Consider the following 17,876-nt stretch of genomic DNA (forward strand, 5'->3'; position numbering starts at 1 on the left):
AGGGTGCCAAGGCCTCCTGTGAACGCCCCCAAACCTCCAGCTCAGCTCCTTTAGGGGCTCTGAGCTCTCCTGGATGTTTCTGTTCCCCAGGTGAACAGCTGGAGCCCCTCTGCCCACCCAGCGTCCCCTCGGGTCCCTCCCTGCTCCAACTCCTCCTCCCTCTTCCTCCCCACTTTCCGCACTTCCCCGCACCCTCACGTCCCACAGGCCCCTCTCCAACCCCAAATCCAGCCCCCGGGGGCCATCTCTGCCCCCCCAGGACACCCAGGTCCAGGATGGGGGGCACAGAGTGACTGTCCCAAGGGCCCTCCTCTCCTCTGCTCTCCAGCTTCCCTCCTCTCCCTTCATGCACCCACGGAGGATTTTCCCTGTGATCAGCGTTCCCCTGCCCTTCCCAGTTCGCTCCAGCCCCCAGCGGGACTGGGGGGAGTCAGGACGTGAGGCAGAGCCCAGCTCAGAGCTGGGGAACCGACGGAACAACCCCCAAATTCCGAGCTGGCAGCGGCAGCTCAGGTTTTGGCAGCTGGCACGAACCGGTCACAGCCCGCACCCTCACGCCCACGTGGGGCAGGACTTCCAAGAAGTATCCCCAAGAAAAAAGAAGTGTAAAAACCCTTTTATCCTCCCAGAAAAGAGCCGGGGCTCGGCGTCACGGGGCACAGACGCTGTGGGGACACCTCGAGGAGGCTCAGGGTCACCTGGCAGCCCGGCCCAGAGGTTTTGGGGTGGTGGGTGCTGTCCCACAAGGTGTGGGGGGGACAGCAGGGGGTTGGTGGAGCATCAAACCCCCCCATTCCAGGTGTTCTGGATCCCTTCAACACCCACTGGCAGACAACACCCCCGTACTAATGAACAACACTAATTAACACCTTGCCACCCCCCCCCCCCCACCCCGTGACCCCAGAGGCAGCGGGTGCTCCCAGAAAGGAGGGACTGGATGGACTGGGAAGCATCCAGGGGCTGGGGAAGACCCCAGGAGGGCGGGGATGAAGGATCCCAGAGCAAGGCAAGGAGACACCGAAGCGGACACAAAGCTCATCCCTCCGCCCCCGGGGGCTCCAGGAAACACCCCAGGGAAGGGCGTGAGGCCAGGAGGGTTCTGCTGAAAGGCAAAAACAGCCGAGATCTCGCTTCCCAGGCTGTGGAATCTGCAGTCAGGCCAGCGCCACGGCAAAGGCGGGAAGAAGCTGCGAAAGACACGGCGGGCGCCCGACGCGAGCCCCGCTTGCATAGAGAAAGGCGCTCCTGGGGAGGTTCAAGTGCGTGGCGGGACGGGCTCCTCCCGCCAGGAGCGTCCTGGGACTTTGCCCACCCAAAGCTGGCGCCGCAGCCGCTGCCCCGGCAGCTCCCCCTCACAGCATGTCCGCGTCCTCCATGCTGAAGCTGCTCCGGCGACTGCTGGCCTTGGAGGCCTCCGGGGACATGGCCGAGAACAAGGGGTCAGAGGCCAGGGGCAGCATCGTGTCCTGCATCAGCATCAAGTCCAGCTCCTTCTTGGATAGGGATGGGAAGGAAGCGCTGTGGCCGGGCTCCAGGCCGTCCGGGAAGCCCTGGGAGCCGTCGTCGAAGCTCAGGCTGTGGGTGAAGTCCAGCTGGTGATAGGGAGACTGGGGCGGCGCGGGCGGCGCCGGCTGCGGCTGCGATTCGGGGTCCAGGGACGGCAGCAGCGGCTCCGGGGTCCCCTCGTCCCCGCTGGCTTCTTGCTTGACCACCTGCTGAGCCAGCTCGGCCACGTTGACGCCCGAGGGCGAGGAGGTGGGCAGCCCGTGGACGCGTGCCTGCATCTCCAGCTCCTGCCGAGGGGACACGGCGGGGCTTGGCGGGGGTGTCGCGCCCGGGGACGCGGCACGGGGACGTTCGTGGGGGCGGCAGGGACCGAGAAGCTCCCTCCCGGGGAAGGAAGGTGCACGGTGATCCGTGCGAAGCTCAGAGCGCTGCAGCGAGCCTCGGACACGAGGTTCGGCGCAAGACTTTGCTCCTGGCGACTTCCCAGCCAAAAAAAAAGGCAGGAGACGCCCTGGCCACGGCCTCGGAGGGGCAGGAGTGAGGGGCTGGTGGGGCTGGGGTGGAGCAGAGGCAGGGGAGGGCCCAGGGAAGCCCAGGGAAGCTCACCTGGATGCGGAGCAGCAGCTGCTTGTTGGTCATCTCCAGGCGCCGCGAGTGATTCTCCAGGTCCCGGGACCTCTGCAGGTCCTTCTGCATCCTCTTGATGTAGTCCACGGACGCCTTCAGGATTGTCCCTTTGTTCCAGCGCACGTCCCTGTCACCCGGGATGGAAAAAAGAGATGGACCTGGGTGCCAGCAGCGGCCCTCCTCCGCCAGCAAGGAGCCCCCAGTGCTCCCAGTGCTCCCAGTGCTGCAGGAGCCGTGGATACGCACAGGTCGTTGGCTTTGGGGATCAGCATTCCCAGCTCCTTGATGCGGTCGTTGATGTTGAACCTTCGCCGCCTCTCGACTGCGGGTGAGAGGAGAGGGATGGAAGTGAGGAGGCAGCAAGAGCAGGGAAGGCTCCGTGTCCCTCCCTCACATCCCAGATGTCCACATATCCCTCATGTCCCACAAATCCCTCATGTCCCACATGTCCTCATGTCCCACATGTCCCTCATGTCCTCATATCCCTCATGTCCTCATGTCCTCATGTCCTCATGTCCCTAATGTCCCTCATGTCCCTCATGTCCTCATGTCCCTCATGTCCCTCATGTCCCTCATGCCCCTCATGTCCCTCATGTCCTCATGTCCCTCATGTCCCTCATGTCCCTCATGCCCCTCATGTCCTCATGTCCCTCATGTCCCTCATGTCCCTCATGTCCTCATGTCCCTCATGCCCCTCATGTCCTCATGTCCCTCATGTCCCACATGTCCCTCATGTCCCTCATGTCCCTCATGTCCCTCATGTCCTCATGTCCCTCATGTCCCACATGTCCCTCATGTCCCTCATGTCCCTCATGCCCCTCATGTCCTCATATCCCTCATGTCCCTCATGTCCCACATGTCCCTCATGTCCCTCATGTCCCTCATGTCCTCATATCCCTCATGTCCCTCATGTCCCTCATGTCTCTCATGTCCCTCATGTCCCTCATGTCCCTCATGTCCCTCATGTCCCTCATGCCCCTCATGTCCTCATGTCCCTCATGTCCCACATGTCCCTCATGTCTCTCATGTCCCACATGTCCCTCATATCCCTCATGTCCCACATGTCCCTCATGCCCCTCATGTCCCTCATCCCTCTGTCCTTCCCCAGCCAGACGCTCTGGAATTGTGGAGCTCAGGGTGAGGAACCTCAGGAGCCAAGCCTGCTCCATCCCTGCCCCAGCAGGTCTCATCTCCCCCCAGGGAGGACACTGGGGTGTCTCCTGTACCCCATTTCACACAGCCAGGAAGGAGGGGCTCAGGGGGTCTTTCCTGAGGGTCAGCTGGGATGGGAAGGGAGACCCAGCTCGGGAATGAGGATGAAGAGTGACGGGGAAAGGCCGTGGGGTCAGGAGAGGAAAGGCAGAGCTGAACTCACTCAGGTTGTGATTGTCTTTCTTCTGGCGCTCTTTGGCCAGGGCTCGGCTCTCGGCATCTGCAGGAGACCCAGGGTGTCACCCAGAGGGGACGAGGCTGCTCCTCACCCCACGAGCATCCCGGGCTGGCACTGGAGCCTGGGTTCCCCCACGGGGACAGGGCAGCCCCATTTCTGTCAGGACGTACCTGTGAGCTCTCTCTTCTGGGTGAGGTCGGCGGGGCAGGAGCTGCTGGTGACACCAACGAGTGACGCCGTCACCTGCGGGTCCCCGCTGTAGACGTTCATGTGACTGCTGGACATGGGCAGCTGGGAAGCAGAGGGACAGCTGGGTTAGCTCCATGCAGGGCTGGGGACGGGGATCACGCCCAGCTGGGACGGGAGTGGAATTGGAATTCCACCTGGGCAGGTGGAATTGTCTTTCCAAGTCCTTCAAGCAGCTTTCACCCAGAGTAGGAAAGAAAACAGGACTTCAAAGGGCACAGCTGATCCCCTCCCATGGCCAACATCTAAAATAGGGCAGATGAATCCCATCTGAGGAGAACTGGGCAGGATGAATCCCACTGGGAGGCACGAGCTGCCACATGGATCTGAGCCGGGACACGGCGCTGCTCTGGGAGAGCTCCCGGCAGGGAAACCTCTCCTGGCTCTCCCATCTCCCCACCCTTCCTCCCTCCCCATGCCTCTCTCCTGCCTCTCCAGCTTTTTAAAAGGCTTCCCAACTACCCTCAAGAAAAAGCCGGAGAACTGATTCCTGTGGGTGTGGCTGTCTCGGGGGACAAGGGCTGCCACCAAGGCACCGCCGCGGGGATGTGGCAGAAGGTCCCCTCTGTGCCACCTCTGCACCTGCAGGGACAGCGCAGCGGGAGCCCCTTGCCGTCACCCCTCGCTCACCGTGTTGGGCATGTGGACCTCGGGGTTCATGTAGCCCAAAACGTCATCCAGGCGCATGATGTCATCGATGACCTCATCGAACTGAAAGGGAAAAGGACAAGCGCCCGTGGGCTCCTCCGGCCTCCCCGGCAGCCCGGGTGTCCCCAGCGGCCCGGGGACGCCGCCTCACCTCCCGCTCGGGGTTGGAGCCGATGTTGAGCATGGCCATGGGGCTGTTGGGAGCGCTGTTGCCCGCCGAGGACGACAGGACATGGCCGGGCCGGACGCCGGGGGACGCGGCCGGGGGTGGCTTGGGAGAGTGGCTGGCGGGGCTGACGTGGGCAGCGAACTTGTTCCCGTAGGTTTCGGAGAGATAAGCCTGGACCTTCTTGTCCCGAGACTTCTGCAGGTGGTAGGTGGTGGGGTTCTCCAGGTAGGACTGGACCTGCGGGGACAAAACCCATCAGGGACCCCGTGGGCCGCCCCAGGCGCGGGGAGAGGGGACACCACGGTACCTTGAGGACCTCTCCGGGCACGGGCGGCGGGGACTGGAAGTGGACGGGGGTGTTGATGGCGGGGCTGGAGGCCACGGGCATGCGCTGCTGCTGCATGTAGCTCATCATCATCTGCTGCTGCACCCGCTCCCGCTCCGCTTCCTGCTGCGCCTGCTGCTTCATCAGCTCCATCCGCAGCCCGATGCGGGACGCCATGGTGACACGTGGGGCTGGGAGCCGCCGGCCCGCCCGGCACCGAGGTCACCCTGGCAGGAGGACACGGCATGTCACGGCCTTGCACGGCGGGGAAACTGAGGCACAGACATCCCTAGAGCACCCACACGGGCTCGTGGCCAGCCCAGGAGGATCAGCCCAGGGCTGGCTGGATGGGTCTGCTCTCCTGTCACAGAGCAGGAGGACACGGTCCCACCAGCCAGCCTGGCTGTGAGACCCCCCCTGCAACTGCCTCCTGACAGAAAACAGCGGTGAGAAAGGCAAAAGCACCCCCAGGAAGCTCCGGAGAAGGGGAACCGCCGAGGATGAGGATGGAGAAGGGTGCTCAGAGCTGGGATTGACAAGGAGAGGGGGGAAATCAGGGTCTGGCAGGGAGGGAACCCCGATGGAGTAACCAGAGCACTCACCCCGGAGCCACTTCCCAAACACCGCAGCGACGGCAGAGCCCAGAGCGAGGCCGGGAGCGAAAGGGAAAGAGAAAGCGAGGGGAGAGCAGGAAGAAAAGGCCGGCGGGTGCCAGGAGCCGGGGGCAGCTCGAACCCCCCGGGCCGGCCGTGCCAAAGCCCGGCTCCGGCGCGGGGCGAACAAGGCGAGCTCTGTGCGGGGCCGGCACGGGAGCGCGGGGACGGGGGGGACCCCGCCCGGCACAGACCGGCCCTTGTTCCCCCGGACAAAGGGGACGGCGGCCCGCGGAGGGTGGAGGATGGAGGGATGGAGGGATGGAGGGATGGAGGGATGGAGGATGCCGGGGCCCATCCTCCAGGGTTTTCCACCGAGCTCCTTCCCCACCCGGGGCTGGGATGCGGGAGGTGCCGCAGCATCCCGGGGAAGGCAAAGGGGAACGGGCAGGAGGGGAAAGTGGAGGAATCCGGAGGGTTTTGATGTTTAAAACGCAAGTTCAGAGACGGAGGTGACAGCCACCCAGAGCCGGCGCCACGCGCTGCCCCGGAGGGGAAATTAAATCAAGGCAGAGCGATTACACAGCTCGAGAGCAGCTATTGAGCGGCGAGGGGAAGGGAATTAATTAGCCATGGTGGCTTGTCCGGAGGGGGATGGGAGCCCGGAGCCGGGGACAGCGATCCGCTGGAGCTCCGTTCACGGGGGATGTGCCAACAGCCTTGGAGGAGGGCACGGGGCTGCTGGGATGAGAAACAGCAGAACCCCGGAAAAGACCCCAGCGAGAGCCCCCAGAGGATGGAACAAGGCGGAATTTAGGGGGAAAGCCCCAGGTGATGCCCACGGGGGGATGTACCACCCCCAAACCAAGGCTGAATTTTGGGGGAAACCCCCAGGTGATGGCCAGGGCGGATGTACAACCCCAAACATGAAGCGAGAGGCTTTTCTCAGGAAGGGCTGACACTCGTGGGTGTCACGGCGAGGGTGCCAGGGCACAGCCACCCGCAGCACCCAGTGAGCCCTGCTGGCCCCGGTGCCACCACCCAGCCTGGCGGCAAAAAAAACAGGGGTGGGAAAGAAAAAGCTCCCGAGAAGAGCTGCAGAGGATGAGGATGGGGATGAGGATGAGGATGAGGATGGGGAAGGGTGGCCAGGGCTTGGCTTGCTGAGGAGAGGGGGGAAACTAGGTCAGGTTTAAAATAACCCCTTCGGTTCTGCTTGGCTTCCCCCCCAGCCCCCAAAACGCGGAGCAGCTTCTGCTTTCGCTCTGAGTCAGCCCCGGCAGGAGGGCGGCAGCGGGACAGGACGGGGACCCGGCGCCCACGTCCCACCCCGGGGACACGTCCCACCCTCCCTGGAACCACGGGGACGGCCGGAAGAGCACATGGGATGGCAGCTCCATCCTGGTATTCCTGGGAGGGCACCCAGTGGTTCTGAGGCAGAGCCGTCCCAGCACCTGTGGGAGCCCCAGACTGGTCCCTACTGGGAGAACCCAGCTTTGTCCCTGGAGGCTGCAACACCCACAAGAATCAGTTCTCCAGCTTTTTTCCCCCTTGAGGACCGTTGGGAAGCCTTTTAAAAAGCTGCAGAGGCAGAAGAGAGGCACGGGGCATGAGCAAGGGTGGGGAGACAGAAAAACCGGGAGAGGTTTCCCAGGCTCATCCTGGAGCACAGAGAGACGCGACAGTGCTGGGAGGCCTGGAGTGGGAGATGGAGCACTTGGGAAGGGGATGGAGGGGTTGAAAAGGAGGGGAAATCCGGATGATCCCAACCCCTGTCCACGTTTGGACTCCGCTTTTCCCGTCTGGAGGACACGGGGCTGTCCAGGCTCCAGCCGGGCTCCATCAGCACGCCCCAGCCCCACCGCGGGGCCGGAGCCAGGGAATGCAGCTCCCTTCCAAACAGCTCTGCCGCTGCTCAGCAGCACGGTTATTTCTGGCCCTTCCTCGCTTTCGCTCTGGGGGTGTTATTTCAGCGAGAACCCAGCGTCCCGGGACGGCACTCGGGGGTGGCTCCAGCTGGAGGATCCCCAGAGCCGCTCCAAGCCTCCCTCAGCCCCTGCAGCAATTCACACAAGCCCGAGCTGTCCCCCAGCCCTGCGGTGACAGCCGCCGGTGACACCGGGGGCGGCTGCTCAGCAACCGCCGGGACGTGCCGGAGGGAACATCGGGCGCTGCCCCGCAACGCCGGGGCGCCGGGCTGGTGACAGACACCGTGCCACCCGAAGGGACACAACACCTGGGACAGCCACAGCAGCGTCCCCAGGCTCAGGTGTGCGTGAGAAATCCAAGCTGCCCGGAGGCGTTTTCCAGATTTAGCCCCCGGGGATCGCGTTACCCTCCCGGGGGAGGTGGCACCGGGTGGCACCAAGCGAGTGCCACACACCTCCTGCCACCCCGCCGAGCTGAGAAGCCCCAAACTCACTGCACCAGGCCCCACTCCCTCCTCCTGCGCTTTATTTCCCGGTCGATCGTGGCCGTTTTACGAGCGGAAAAATCAATCAGCAGCCGCGGGCAGGAGCGGGGACCCCCGGGGAAAGGAGGGGGGACGGGGCAGGGAGCAGCCGCCCCCCCAAAGCCCGAGCTGAGCGGCAGAGAAAAGGAAAAGGAGAAGAAAGAAGTGAAAACAGCTTTGCTGATCGCCACCGGCCGGCCCGGCCTTCCCTTCCCTTCCCTTCCTTCCTTCCTTCCTCGTTTTTCGTTTTCAAACACTGGGGTGGGGAGGGACAGTGGGGGAGCACAAGGGACCCCAGCCCGGGCAGGCAGCCCTGAGCCCAGGGTTTGCTCCAACGTCACCGAGCTGTCACCGAGCTGTCACTGAGCTGTCACCTTGCCACGCACCCAAAAAGCCACCCCAAATGCGTGTCCTGGCCTGGGGACGGGCTCTGCTGTCACCCTGCTGCGTGGGGACAGGGGACAATGAGGCTGGGGTTGAGTTTTGGGGACTCTGCAGGTGACAGAGGGGTTTGGGGACCCTGCAGGTGGCAGGGCCAGCAGGTCACAGAGAGTTTTGGGGACCCTGAAAGTCACAGACGGGTTTGGGGACCCTGCAGGTGACAGAGGGGTTTGGGGACCCTGCAGGTGACAGGGCCAGCAGGTCACTGAGGGGTTTGGGGACCCTGCAGGTCACAGAGAGTTTTGGGGACCCTGAAAGTCACAGAGGGGTTTGGGGACTCTGCAGGTGGCAGGGCCAGCAGGTCACAGCTCCCCCTCGCTCCGGGCCAGCCCCGTGTTCCTCATTTGCAGCAGCCACGCGCGGTGCAGGAGAGGGGAAGTTGCAAAAAAGAAAAAAAAAACAACAAAAACCAAAACCTCCAAACCTGCTTGTTTTTGTCACTGCAGCACAGGAGTGAGCAACAGGGCTGAGAAAAAGCCTGGAAAATCTGATGCAGCCACTGCCACCGGGGACAGGAGACAGGGCTGGGTGTGTGCCCTGGGGGCTGCAGGGACAGCTCTGTAAATGCAGACAGGCAAAAGCTGTCCCTTGTCACTCCAGGGGACGTGGATCCCTCACCCAGAGTGGGTGCAGAGCAAGCACCTGGATTGAGGGCGGAAAAGAGGCTGGAAAACGCAAAGTTTAGGGAGCTGACAAGAAAGATGGAGAGAGGAAAGGACCTGGGAGTGCTAGGATGAGGGGGAATGGCTCCAGACTGCCAGGGATAGATGGCATATTGGGAAGGAATTGTTCCCTGTGAGGGTTGCAGGGAGCTGGGCTGGAATTTCCAGAGAAGCTGTGGCTGCCCCTGGATCCCTGGAAGCGTCCAAGGCCAGGTTGGAGCAGTGTGGGATAGGGGAAGGTGTCCCTGGCCATGGAATGAGCTGAGCTTTAATGTCCCCAACCGCTGTGATCACACAGCTCAGCAGCAGCACCAGCAATTCCACAAGGACACCGGTGTGACACAGGGGACACCCCGAGGCTGCTCTGCAGGGAGAGGCAGATCCCGGCCCTGCCCAGCCCCTGGCTGTCCCCTGGGGCGCTCACCCACCCTGGCAAGGCCACTGCATCCCTGGTGCCAGGGCTCAGCCAGAATCCTTCCTCTCCCTGGGAATGCTCGGGCTGGGCAGCTCCAGGGATCGTGGGGCTCAGGAGAGGATTGCTCCCCACAAAGAGGGAAAGCCGGCAGTGGGGCCATCCTTGGAAACCCTGATCCGACACCAACGCCGGCCACGAGGTCGGACCAGAGCCTCCAGAGATCCCATCCAGCCTCTGGGATGAGGATGGGTGGGAAACCAGGAGGATAAATAATCCCAGAGAGCAGCAACGGCCTCCCCATCACCCACCCTGGAGCTGTGTGGGGCAGTTCCTGGGATCCCTGGGAACCATCCCAACCCCATGAGAGGCTCCTTCCCAACCAAGAACTGTATGGGGCAGTTCCTGGGATCCCTGGACCCATCCCAGCTCCATCCAGAGGCTCCTTCCCAACAGGAGCTGTGTGGAGCAGTTCCTGGGATCCCTGGGACCATCCCAACCACATCCAGAGGCTCATTCCCACCCAGAAGCTGTGTGGGGCGGAGTTCCTGGGATCCCTGGGACCATCCCAACCACATCCAGAGGCTCATTCCCACCCAGAAGCTGTGTGGGGCGGAGTTCCTGGGATCCCTGGGACCATCCCAACCCCATCCAGAGGCTCCTTCCCAACCAAGAACTGTATGGGGCAGTTCCTGGGATCCCTGGGACCATCCCAGCCCCATCCAGAGGCTCCTTCCCCGCACTCCGAGCACGCTTCCCTGAGAGGGAGAAGGAGCAGGCAAAGGAGGGGCTTGGCAGAGCCAGGCTGGGGTCAGTTGACAGCAGCAGCAGCGAGGGATTGAGTCACCAGGACTGTTTTTAGCGCCGGCATCTCAGCAACGTGGAGCGGGACGTTGTTAACAGGCGCTGGGTCAGAGGCCAAATGTTTTCCCTGCCCCGCGCTCAACACCGCGCCCAGGAAAAGGCCCAGGGATCCAGCAGGGGGAGAAAACATCCCCAGGGCTGGCCCCAAACAGCCAGGTAAGCCTGGCCCCAAACAGCCAGGTAAGCCTGGCCCCAAACAGCCAGGTAAGCCCGGCCCACCCAGGAGGGGCCAGGGAATGCTGGAGATCAGGCCCTGATGTCACACAGGGCTGAGTGTCCTTTGTCGTGGTGTCACGGAATGAGTGGGGTCCATGAAAACCCCCAGGAGAGCCCAGCTGGGCATGGCAGGGGAGGCTGGAAACTCCAGGGCAGGTTTGGGGTGCAGGGAGAGGCTGGGGGACCCCTGGGACCATCCCAGCTCCATCCAGAGGCTCCTTCCCACCTGGGAGCTGTGTGGGGCAGAGTTCCTGGGATCTCTGGAACCAGCCCAGCCCAGGAGCTGTGTGGGGCAGAGTTCCTGAGATCCCTGTGAACTATCCCAGCCCAGGAGCTGTGTGGGGCAGAGTTCCTGGGATCCCTGTGAACTATCCCAGCCCAGGAGCTGTGTGGGGCAGGTCCTGGGATCCCTGGGACCATCCCACCCTGGAGCTGTGTGGGGCAATTCCTGGGATCCCTGGGACCATCCCACCCTGGAGCTGTGTGGGGCAATTCCTGGGATCCCTGGGACCATCCTAACCCTATCCAGAGGCTCCTTCCCAGCCCAGGAGCTGTGTGGAGCAGTTCCTGAGATCCCTGTGAACTATCCCAGCCCAGGAGCTGTTTGGTGCAGAGTTCCTGGGATCCCTGGGAACCATCCCAACCCCATCCAGAGGCTCTTTCCCCGCACTCCAAGCACTGAGAGGGAGAAGGAGCAGGCAAAGCAGGGGTTTTGGCTTCCAGATCCTGCAAAGCCGGGCAGGAGCCGCAGAGCCCTGATTGAAACATCACTGTCCGACTGACCGCGCTGGGAATTCACAGCTCCTGCCCCCTCCACGGCCTCCCCTCGGCCGGCAGCAATTAAAAATAAAAGTGTGAACAGGCAGGAGGATGGGCTGAGCCACCACCCCGAGAGCTGTGATTAACCAGGACAGAGGAGGGGACCGAGGTGACCTTGGAGGGGACGGGCTGGCTCCAGGTCCTGCTCCACATCCCGGGAAAGAAGAGAGCCAGGAGCGCAGCCCCGAAGGAAAAGCCCGGCTCGGGGTCACTGCGGGTGATTTGGGTGTTGGCTTTTTTAAATAACCGCATAAATGAGCAATCAGGGGAACTGGCGGGACGGCACTGGGATCCAGCCGGGCAGACACGGCTCCAGAGGGCTGGGACAGCACCGACAGCCGCTCCAAAATCCTAGAAACCATCCCAGAAAGTGGAGAGAAATTATCCTAGAAAGTGGGGAGAAACTATCCTAGAAAGTGAGAGAAACCATCCCAGAAAGTGGAGAGAAATCATCCCTGAAAGTGGGGAGAAACTATCCCAGAAAATGGGGGAAAATCATCCCAGAAAGTGAGAGAAACCAGCCCAGGAAGTGAGGATAAACCATCCCAGGAAGTGGCGATGCTCCACAAAACCGTCCCTGGAGCTCCACGCGCCCGTGGCTCACGGTGCCACCTGCCACCAGCTCCAGGTGACAGCGGCCACCCCGTGCCCCCCTCCCGGTGCCAGAGGCGCTGCCAGCGCCGCCCCCATCCCTCCTCCCTCCCTCCCTCCCAGCTCCATGCTGCTGCAGGGAGGTAATATTTATAAATACGAGCCCAGAGGCTCTCTGGAGGCAGAGCTTCGGCAGCCCCAGGAATAAACAAATTGGGGACGGCCCCTGCCTTGCCCTCCCAAACCAGCCCGGTGCCCGCCATCCATCCTCTCCCTGCCAGCACCTCCCAGCGCCTCTTACCCGCTCAGGAGAGCTTTGTGCCGTGCCCTCCTTTCTGCCAGGCTCAGCCCGGCACTTTCCTGCTGCCTGAAGGTCAAACTGGTCTCTGGGCAGCCCCCGCTGCCAGCCCAGCCCCTGGCCTGGCACGGTGCCGCCTCTCCCGGGCACGTTGCGCCGGTTGGACCCGTGCAGAGGAGCCTGGAGGTTTTTTTTTCCTCCCACTGAGCTGGGATTTTTCTCCTTCGCCTGCCTCGTTTCCCCCAAAAAATGCTCAGCTGGCACCCAGCTCCCTCCTCCCCTGGCAGCAATCTGGGAGCAGGGAAACGCTCCCCGTGTGTGTGCCAGGTGGATGCAGCCCTCTCCTCGTTTATTCCCTCAAAATCCCGAGGGCACGGCCTGGGCAGGAGCCAGCGCTGCTGCCCTCGCTTGTCCCTGAGGCTCCAAGAGCTCCCCTGGCCGTCCCCACACTGGGAATTTCAGGTTAATCCGGAATTTGCACCCATTTAATCAAAGGAGGGGAGCGAGGCAGAGCTTAGGGTGTGGGGAGAAAGGTGACAAAACCCCGTGGGCAATTCCTAGAAGATGCTTTAGAGATAAGGTGGCACAACCTGTAGGGACCGTGGGGCACTGGGAGACCGTGAGCCCTTCCCAGATCATCCCACGGTGCTCATCCCAACGCTCCTGCTCTGGCTCTGCAGCACACATCCCCCCAAAACACCCCCCAGAACCACCCCCGGGCCTCCGGGGATGGAGCATCCCTCATTCCCGGTTTTCTCAGCCTCTTGGGAACGTGAGGAGCAGCACCCAGAGCTCATCCCAGAGCACAGGACTCTGGCATTCCTGGCAATTCCACATCAGGAGACGCCCAAATCCGCACGGAAAACCTGCTCCAACCACAGTTCAGGTGCCAGGAGGAGGGACAACCCTTGGAATGGATTGGGGAAGAGCCACCGGGGCTGTTCCTGGACGTGCCAGCGAGAGGAAAAAACGCCGAGCACAAAATCCCTGTGTGGTCAGGGAGAAATCGCCCCTTCCACCCTTCCAAGTGTCACAGCGCCGGTGACAACGACCACGGAACCACCGGTGTGATCCCAGCTAGCTGCCTCCACACCGGGATCACACAGCTTGGGAAAGCTCATGGAGGTGGTGCCACCAGGGCAAGGCCACCACAGGGCGGTGACAGCACACCTGGCACCTCCGAGCACCCTCTGCTCTTTTATGGGGTTGTCAAACACGCAGCGCTGGCTCCCCGGGATCCTCCTGGGATCCTCCTGGGATCCCCCTGGGATCCCTCCCAGCAAACAGGGGGTCTGGGGACTTGTCACGGAACAGCCACCACCAGCACGGCTGCCACGGTGCCGCCACAGGGACGTGTGGTGGCACTGCCCCACGCCCAGGACACCGCTGCTTCCCCCTGCCCACTTCCCCTTTGTCCGGGATATGGGATAACTCTGCACAGGGCACTGACTAAACAGCTCCCTTGGGGCGAGTCCGGCTTGAGGAGCCCTCTGAAACCACCCCAAAAACTCCAGGATGGGAGTTTCTGTCCCCACAGAGGGGACAGGGATGTAGCAGCTCCATATCCTTGCTGTCTGCAGCCCAGGAAAGGAGGGAGAAACAGCAATCCAGGGATGAGATCCCATCACATCAGACCCCCAGCTCTCCAATCCAACACCCCCCGACACGGGAGGAGCCAGAGGATGTTTTCACCCTCAGCACTGTGGATTTTTTGAGGTGCACACCCCCAGTGTGACCTCCCCAGCCCCACTTCCCTGCTTGTTGTGCTGCTGGGGCCACCCCACACCCTCGGCCCCTGCTCACATCATCCCAAGGGGCTCTTCCCATTCCCCACAGCACTTCCAGGAAAACAGGGAACCCAGGGCAGGGCAGGGCAGGGCAGGACGGGGGGACCAGGAGCACGCACGTGCCGCGAGTTCGGCACCGCGAAGCGTGGAAAAAGCAATAAAATCCCTGGCTGGAATCACGGCTCCATCCCAAACACCCGGATGCTGGATGGCCCCGCTGCAGCCAGCTCCACCCCGGCACAGTTTCCTACTGATAAGGGTGGGCAGGCCGGGCCGGCATCGCTTGGAAAACACAGGGCCAGCATCCCTTGGAAAACACATAGGGCCGGCATCCCTCGGGAAACACACAGGGCTGGCATCCCTTGGAAAACACACAGGGCCGGGATCCCTCGGGAAACACACAGGGCCGGCATCCCTCGGGAAACACACAGGGCCGGCATCCCTTGGAAAACACAGGGCTGGGATCCCTCGGGAAACACACAGGGCTGGGATCCCTTGGAAAACACACAGGGCTGGCATCCCTTGGAAAACACACAGGGCTGGGATCCCTTGGAAAACACACAGGGCCGGGATCCCTCGGGAAACACACAGGGCCGGCATCCCTTGGAAAACACAGGGCTGGGATCCCTCAGGAAACACACAGGGCTGGCATCCCTCAGAAAACACACAGGGCTGGGATCCCTCAGGAAACACACAGGGCTGGCATCCCTCAGAAAACACACAGGGCTGGGATCCCTTGGAAAACACAGGGCTGGGATCCCTTGGAAAACACACAGGGCCGGCATCCCTTGGAAAACACACAGGGCCGGCATCCCTTGGAAAACACAGGGCTGGCATCCCTTGGGAAACACACAGGGCCGGGATCCCTCGGGAAACACACAGGGCCGGCATTCCTTGGAAAACACACAGGGCCGGGATCCCTCGGGAAACACACAGGGCCAGCATTCCTTGGAAAACACGCACGGCCGGCATTCCTCAGGAAAAGCGAACCCAGCATCCCTCAGGAAAAGCGAACCCAGCATCCCTCAGGAAAAGCGAACCCAGCATCCCTCAGGAAAAGCGAACCCAGCATCCCTCAGGAAAAGCGAACCCAGCATCCCTCGGGAAGCAAACCCAGCATCCCCCGAGCTCCCCTCCACGGCTCAGCACGTGCTGGCCTGACCGTCCCCCCCCGAACCTGGCTGCTTCCCCGACTCACGGCCACCCCGAGCCCAAACTCCCACCGCTCCCCCGGCACGGTTTTCCAGGCCGGATCCCTCCTGCCGCAGGTGAGCGAGCGCGGGCTGGGAGAAACCAGCCCCATTCCCAGCTCCGGCCGGAGCAGCCGTGCATGAAGCCAAGCAAACATGGCAGGGAAGAACAGAGGAAAGGGGGGGGGCAGAAAGAAAAAAAAAATAACCCCCCCAAACCCTCCCTTCGCTGCCTGCTGGACTCTGTTATATAAAAAACACCAACTCCCCCCCGGGAACACGCAGGAGCCCTGGGATTCCTGGAAACGGGCCCTGCTTTCCCCGGACTCGCACCAGCTTATTTATTTATCTTACAAGAGCACAATAACCACCAGATTTTCTTCGTGTTTCTGGGTTTTTTTGCTGTTGTTGTTTGTTGGTTGTTGTTGGGGTTTTTTTTGTTTTTTTTTTTTTTTTAAAAGGAAATTTCCCCCATCATCTGACTGCCCGAAGCTCTGGGGGCCGCGTAATTCCTTTCCTGCCTCGCAATTAATTCACGAATGTAATTAATCGGCGGCTGGAGGCTGGGGGAAGCCCCCTCTATGCCCCCCAAATTCCCCGGGAGGAGGTGGGGACACGCTCTGTGTCCCCTTGGTGACCCCCTAAACGCTGTGTGACACGAGGTACCCCAACTTTTCCCATCTTTTCAGACCCCCAAAGTGGTCAAACTTCGTGTCCCTCAAACCGGGGAGTGCCTGGGACCACCACCACCCCCCGGGTGTCCTGGAGCATCCGTGCCTCAGTTTCCCCACGCGTGGAGCACCGCGTTCGGGGGGGTTCCCGATGGCAAAAGCGACCCGGGCAGGTCCCCCCGAGCTGCCGGGGGTCTGGCACCCCCCGTGACCGCCGGTTTTTGGGAGGGGGCACCGGGATAAGCCCCCAAAACCCCCGCGGCCCGCAGCGCCAGGAGCAGCCGGGCTGGAGCCTCCCGGGCGCCGCTGCCGGGGCCGAGGGGAGGCACGGGGGGTGGGGGGGAGTATTATTTACAGCAAAATAAAGAGGAAAAAAAAAATCAACTGCGAGTTCAAAGCGCCCCGGGATGGCGCAGGAGGGGGGGGAAGCACCCCAACACCCCCATGGCACCCCTACAAGGCGGGCTCCGAAGCGAGGGGGCCCCGCTGCGCGGCTGCTGAGCCCCCGCTCCCCCGGGGACCCCCGGGACCCCTCGCCCCTGCGCTCACCCGTGGGGAACGGCGAGGAAACGAAGCGGTTCGGCTCCGCTCGGCTGCGCTCGGCCCGGCTCGGCCTCGCTCGGCTGCGCTCGGCCCGGCTCGGTTCGGCGCCTCGGCTGGGTTCAGCTCTGTTCGGCTCCGCTCGGCTCGGTTCGGCCTCACTCGGCTGTTCTCGGTACGGCGCCTCGGTTGGGTTAAGCCGCCTTCAGCCGCGCTCGGCTCGGTTCGGCCTCACTCGGCTCGGCTCGGTTCGGCTCCTCGGCTCTGTTCAGCTCGGTTCGGCCCCGCCCGGCTCGGTTCAGCTGCGCTCGGATTCGACTCCTCGGTTCAGTCCGGCTCCAGTCGGCTCTGCCCGTCCCGGCTTAGCTCGGTTCGGTTCGGCTGCGCTGGGCACGCTTGTGTTTGGCTCCTCGGCTGGGCCCGGCGCAGTCCGGCCCGGTTGGGCTCGGCTCGGCCCCGTGCCGAGGGAGGGCAGCAGCAGCGCCCGCCCGGCCCGGCGCGGCCCGTTCCGCTGCCCTCGCTCCGCTCCGCCGGCCCCGGGCACGCCGGGAGCTGCAGTCCGCGCCTGCCGGGACTTGTAGTCCCCGCCCGGGCCGCGGCTGGAGGTTGGGTTTGGTGCTTTCCTTCCCTGAAATGGGGGGGGGGGGGAGTTCCTCCCCAAAAATGCTTTTTTTAATCCTCAGCACTGAGGGGTTCCACCCCAAAAACGGGGTCGGGAGAGGAGGGACGGGGCGGGGGGTGGAGGCAGAGCTGTGTTCGGGCTGCGCAGTCCCGTGAACCAGGATCGTGCGTCGCTTTTCATCGGGAACACAGGGGGGTCATGGAGCTCCTTACACCAGGATCCTGTATCCCTTTGGACCAGGATCACATTGGGATCACGGAGCTCCTGGATGCACCAGGATCGTGCACCCCTTTGGACCAGGATCCTGCATCCCCTTGCACCAGGATCCTGTATCCCTTTGGACCGGGATCACATTGGGATCATGGAGCTCCTTGTGCCAGGATCCTGCACCCCTTTGGACTGGGATCACACTGGGATCATGGAGCTCCTTGTGCCAGGATCCTGCACCCCTTTGGACTGGGATCACATTGGGATCATGGAGCTCCTTGTGCCAGGATCCTGCACCCCTTTGGACCGGGATCACATTGGGATCATGGAGCTCCTTGTGCCAGGATCCTGCACCCCTTTGGACCGGGATCACACAGGAATCCTGCAGTTCCTTACACCAGGATTTTTCCGCTCCTTGCAGCAGGATCCTGCAGCTGGTTGTGGCCATGGAAGGGGAGCAGTCACCTCGGGGCATGGGGGGCTTTGTTCCCTCTTTAGGGGGCTCTCGGGCTCTGGGGTGTGCCAGGGAAGCTGTGCCAGGAGATTTGGGCTGAGATGAATGGGGAACAGGGGGCTGCAGCAGGAGGGGGCGGTGGGGAC

At 62.7% G+C, this 17,876-nt stretch overlaps 1 protein-coding gene across 1 annotated transcript; it reads right to left on the bottom strand.

Annotated features, from left to right (window-relative positions):
• Positions 1 to 891: 891 nt before the first annotated feature.
• TFEB (transcription factor EB) lies at positions 892 to 16,917 on the bottom strand. The gene is made up of 9 exons (XM_040085723.2): positions 16,457 to 16,917; positions 4,894 to 5,138; positions 4,569 to 4,823; positions 4,400 to 4,480; positions 3,694 to 3,814; positions 3,509 to 3,565; positions 2,380 to 2,455; positions 2,113 to 2,260; positions 892 to 1,793 (listed from the first exon to the last, which is right to left on the bottom strand). The coding sequence occupies exons 2-9, from the start codon at positions 5,086 to 5,088 to the stop codon at positions 1,353 to 1,355; spliced, it is 1,374 nt and encodes a 457-aa protein (XP_039941657.1). The 5' UTR covers positions 5,089 to 5,138; positions 16,457 to 16,917; the 3' UTR covers positions 892 to 1,352.
• Positions 16,918 to 17,876: the final 959 nt, after the last annotated feature.

This window comes from Hirundo rustica, chromosome 24, assembly GCF_015227805.2.
Source record: "Hirundo rustica isolate bHirRus1 chromosome 24, bHirRus1.pri.v3, whole genome shotgun sequence".
Taxonomy (NCBI): domain Eukaryota; kingdom Metazoa; phylum Chordata; class Aves; order Passeriformes; family Hirundinidae; genus Hirundo; species Hirundo rustica.

What these genes read in the sequence shown, in the direction of transcription:
- TFEB (XM_040085723.2), bottom strand. Translation starts at nt 5,088, where the DNA reads ATGGCGTCCCGCATCGGGCTGCGGATGGAGCTGATGAAGCAGCAGGCG. An exon ending in CCAGAAGAGAGAGCTCACAG is followed by an intron (nt 3,566 to 3,693) that starts GTACGTCCTGAC and finishes GGTCTCCTGCAG; the next exon opens with ATGCCGAGAGCCGAGCCCTG. An exon ending in ATCCCCAAAGCCAACGACCT is followed by an intron (nt 2,261 to 2,379) that starts GTGCGTATCCAC and finishes CCCGGGTGACAG; the next exon opens with GGACGTGCGCTGGAACAAAG.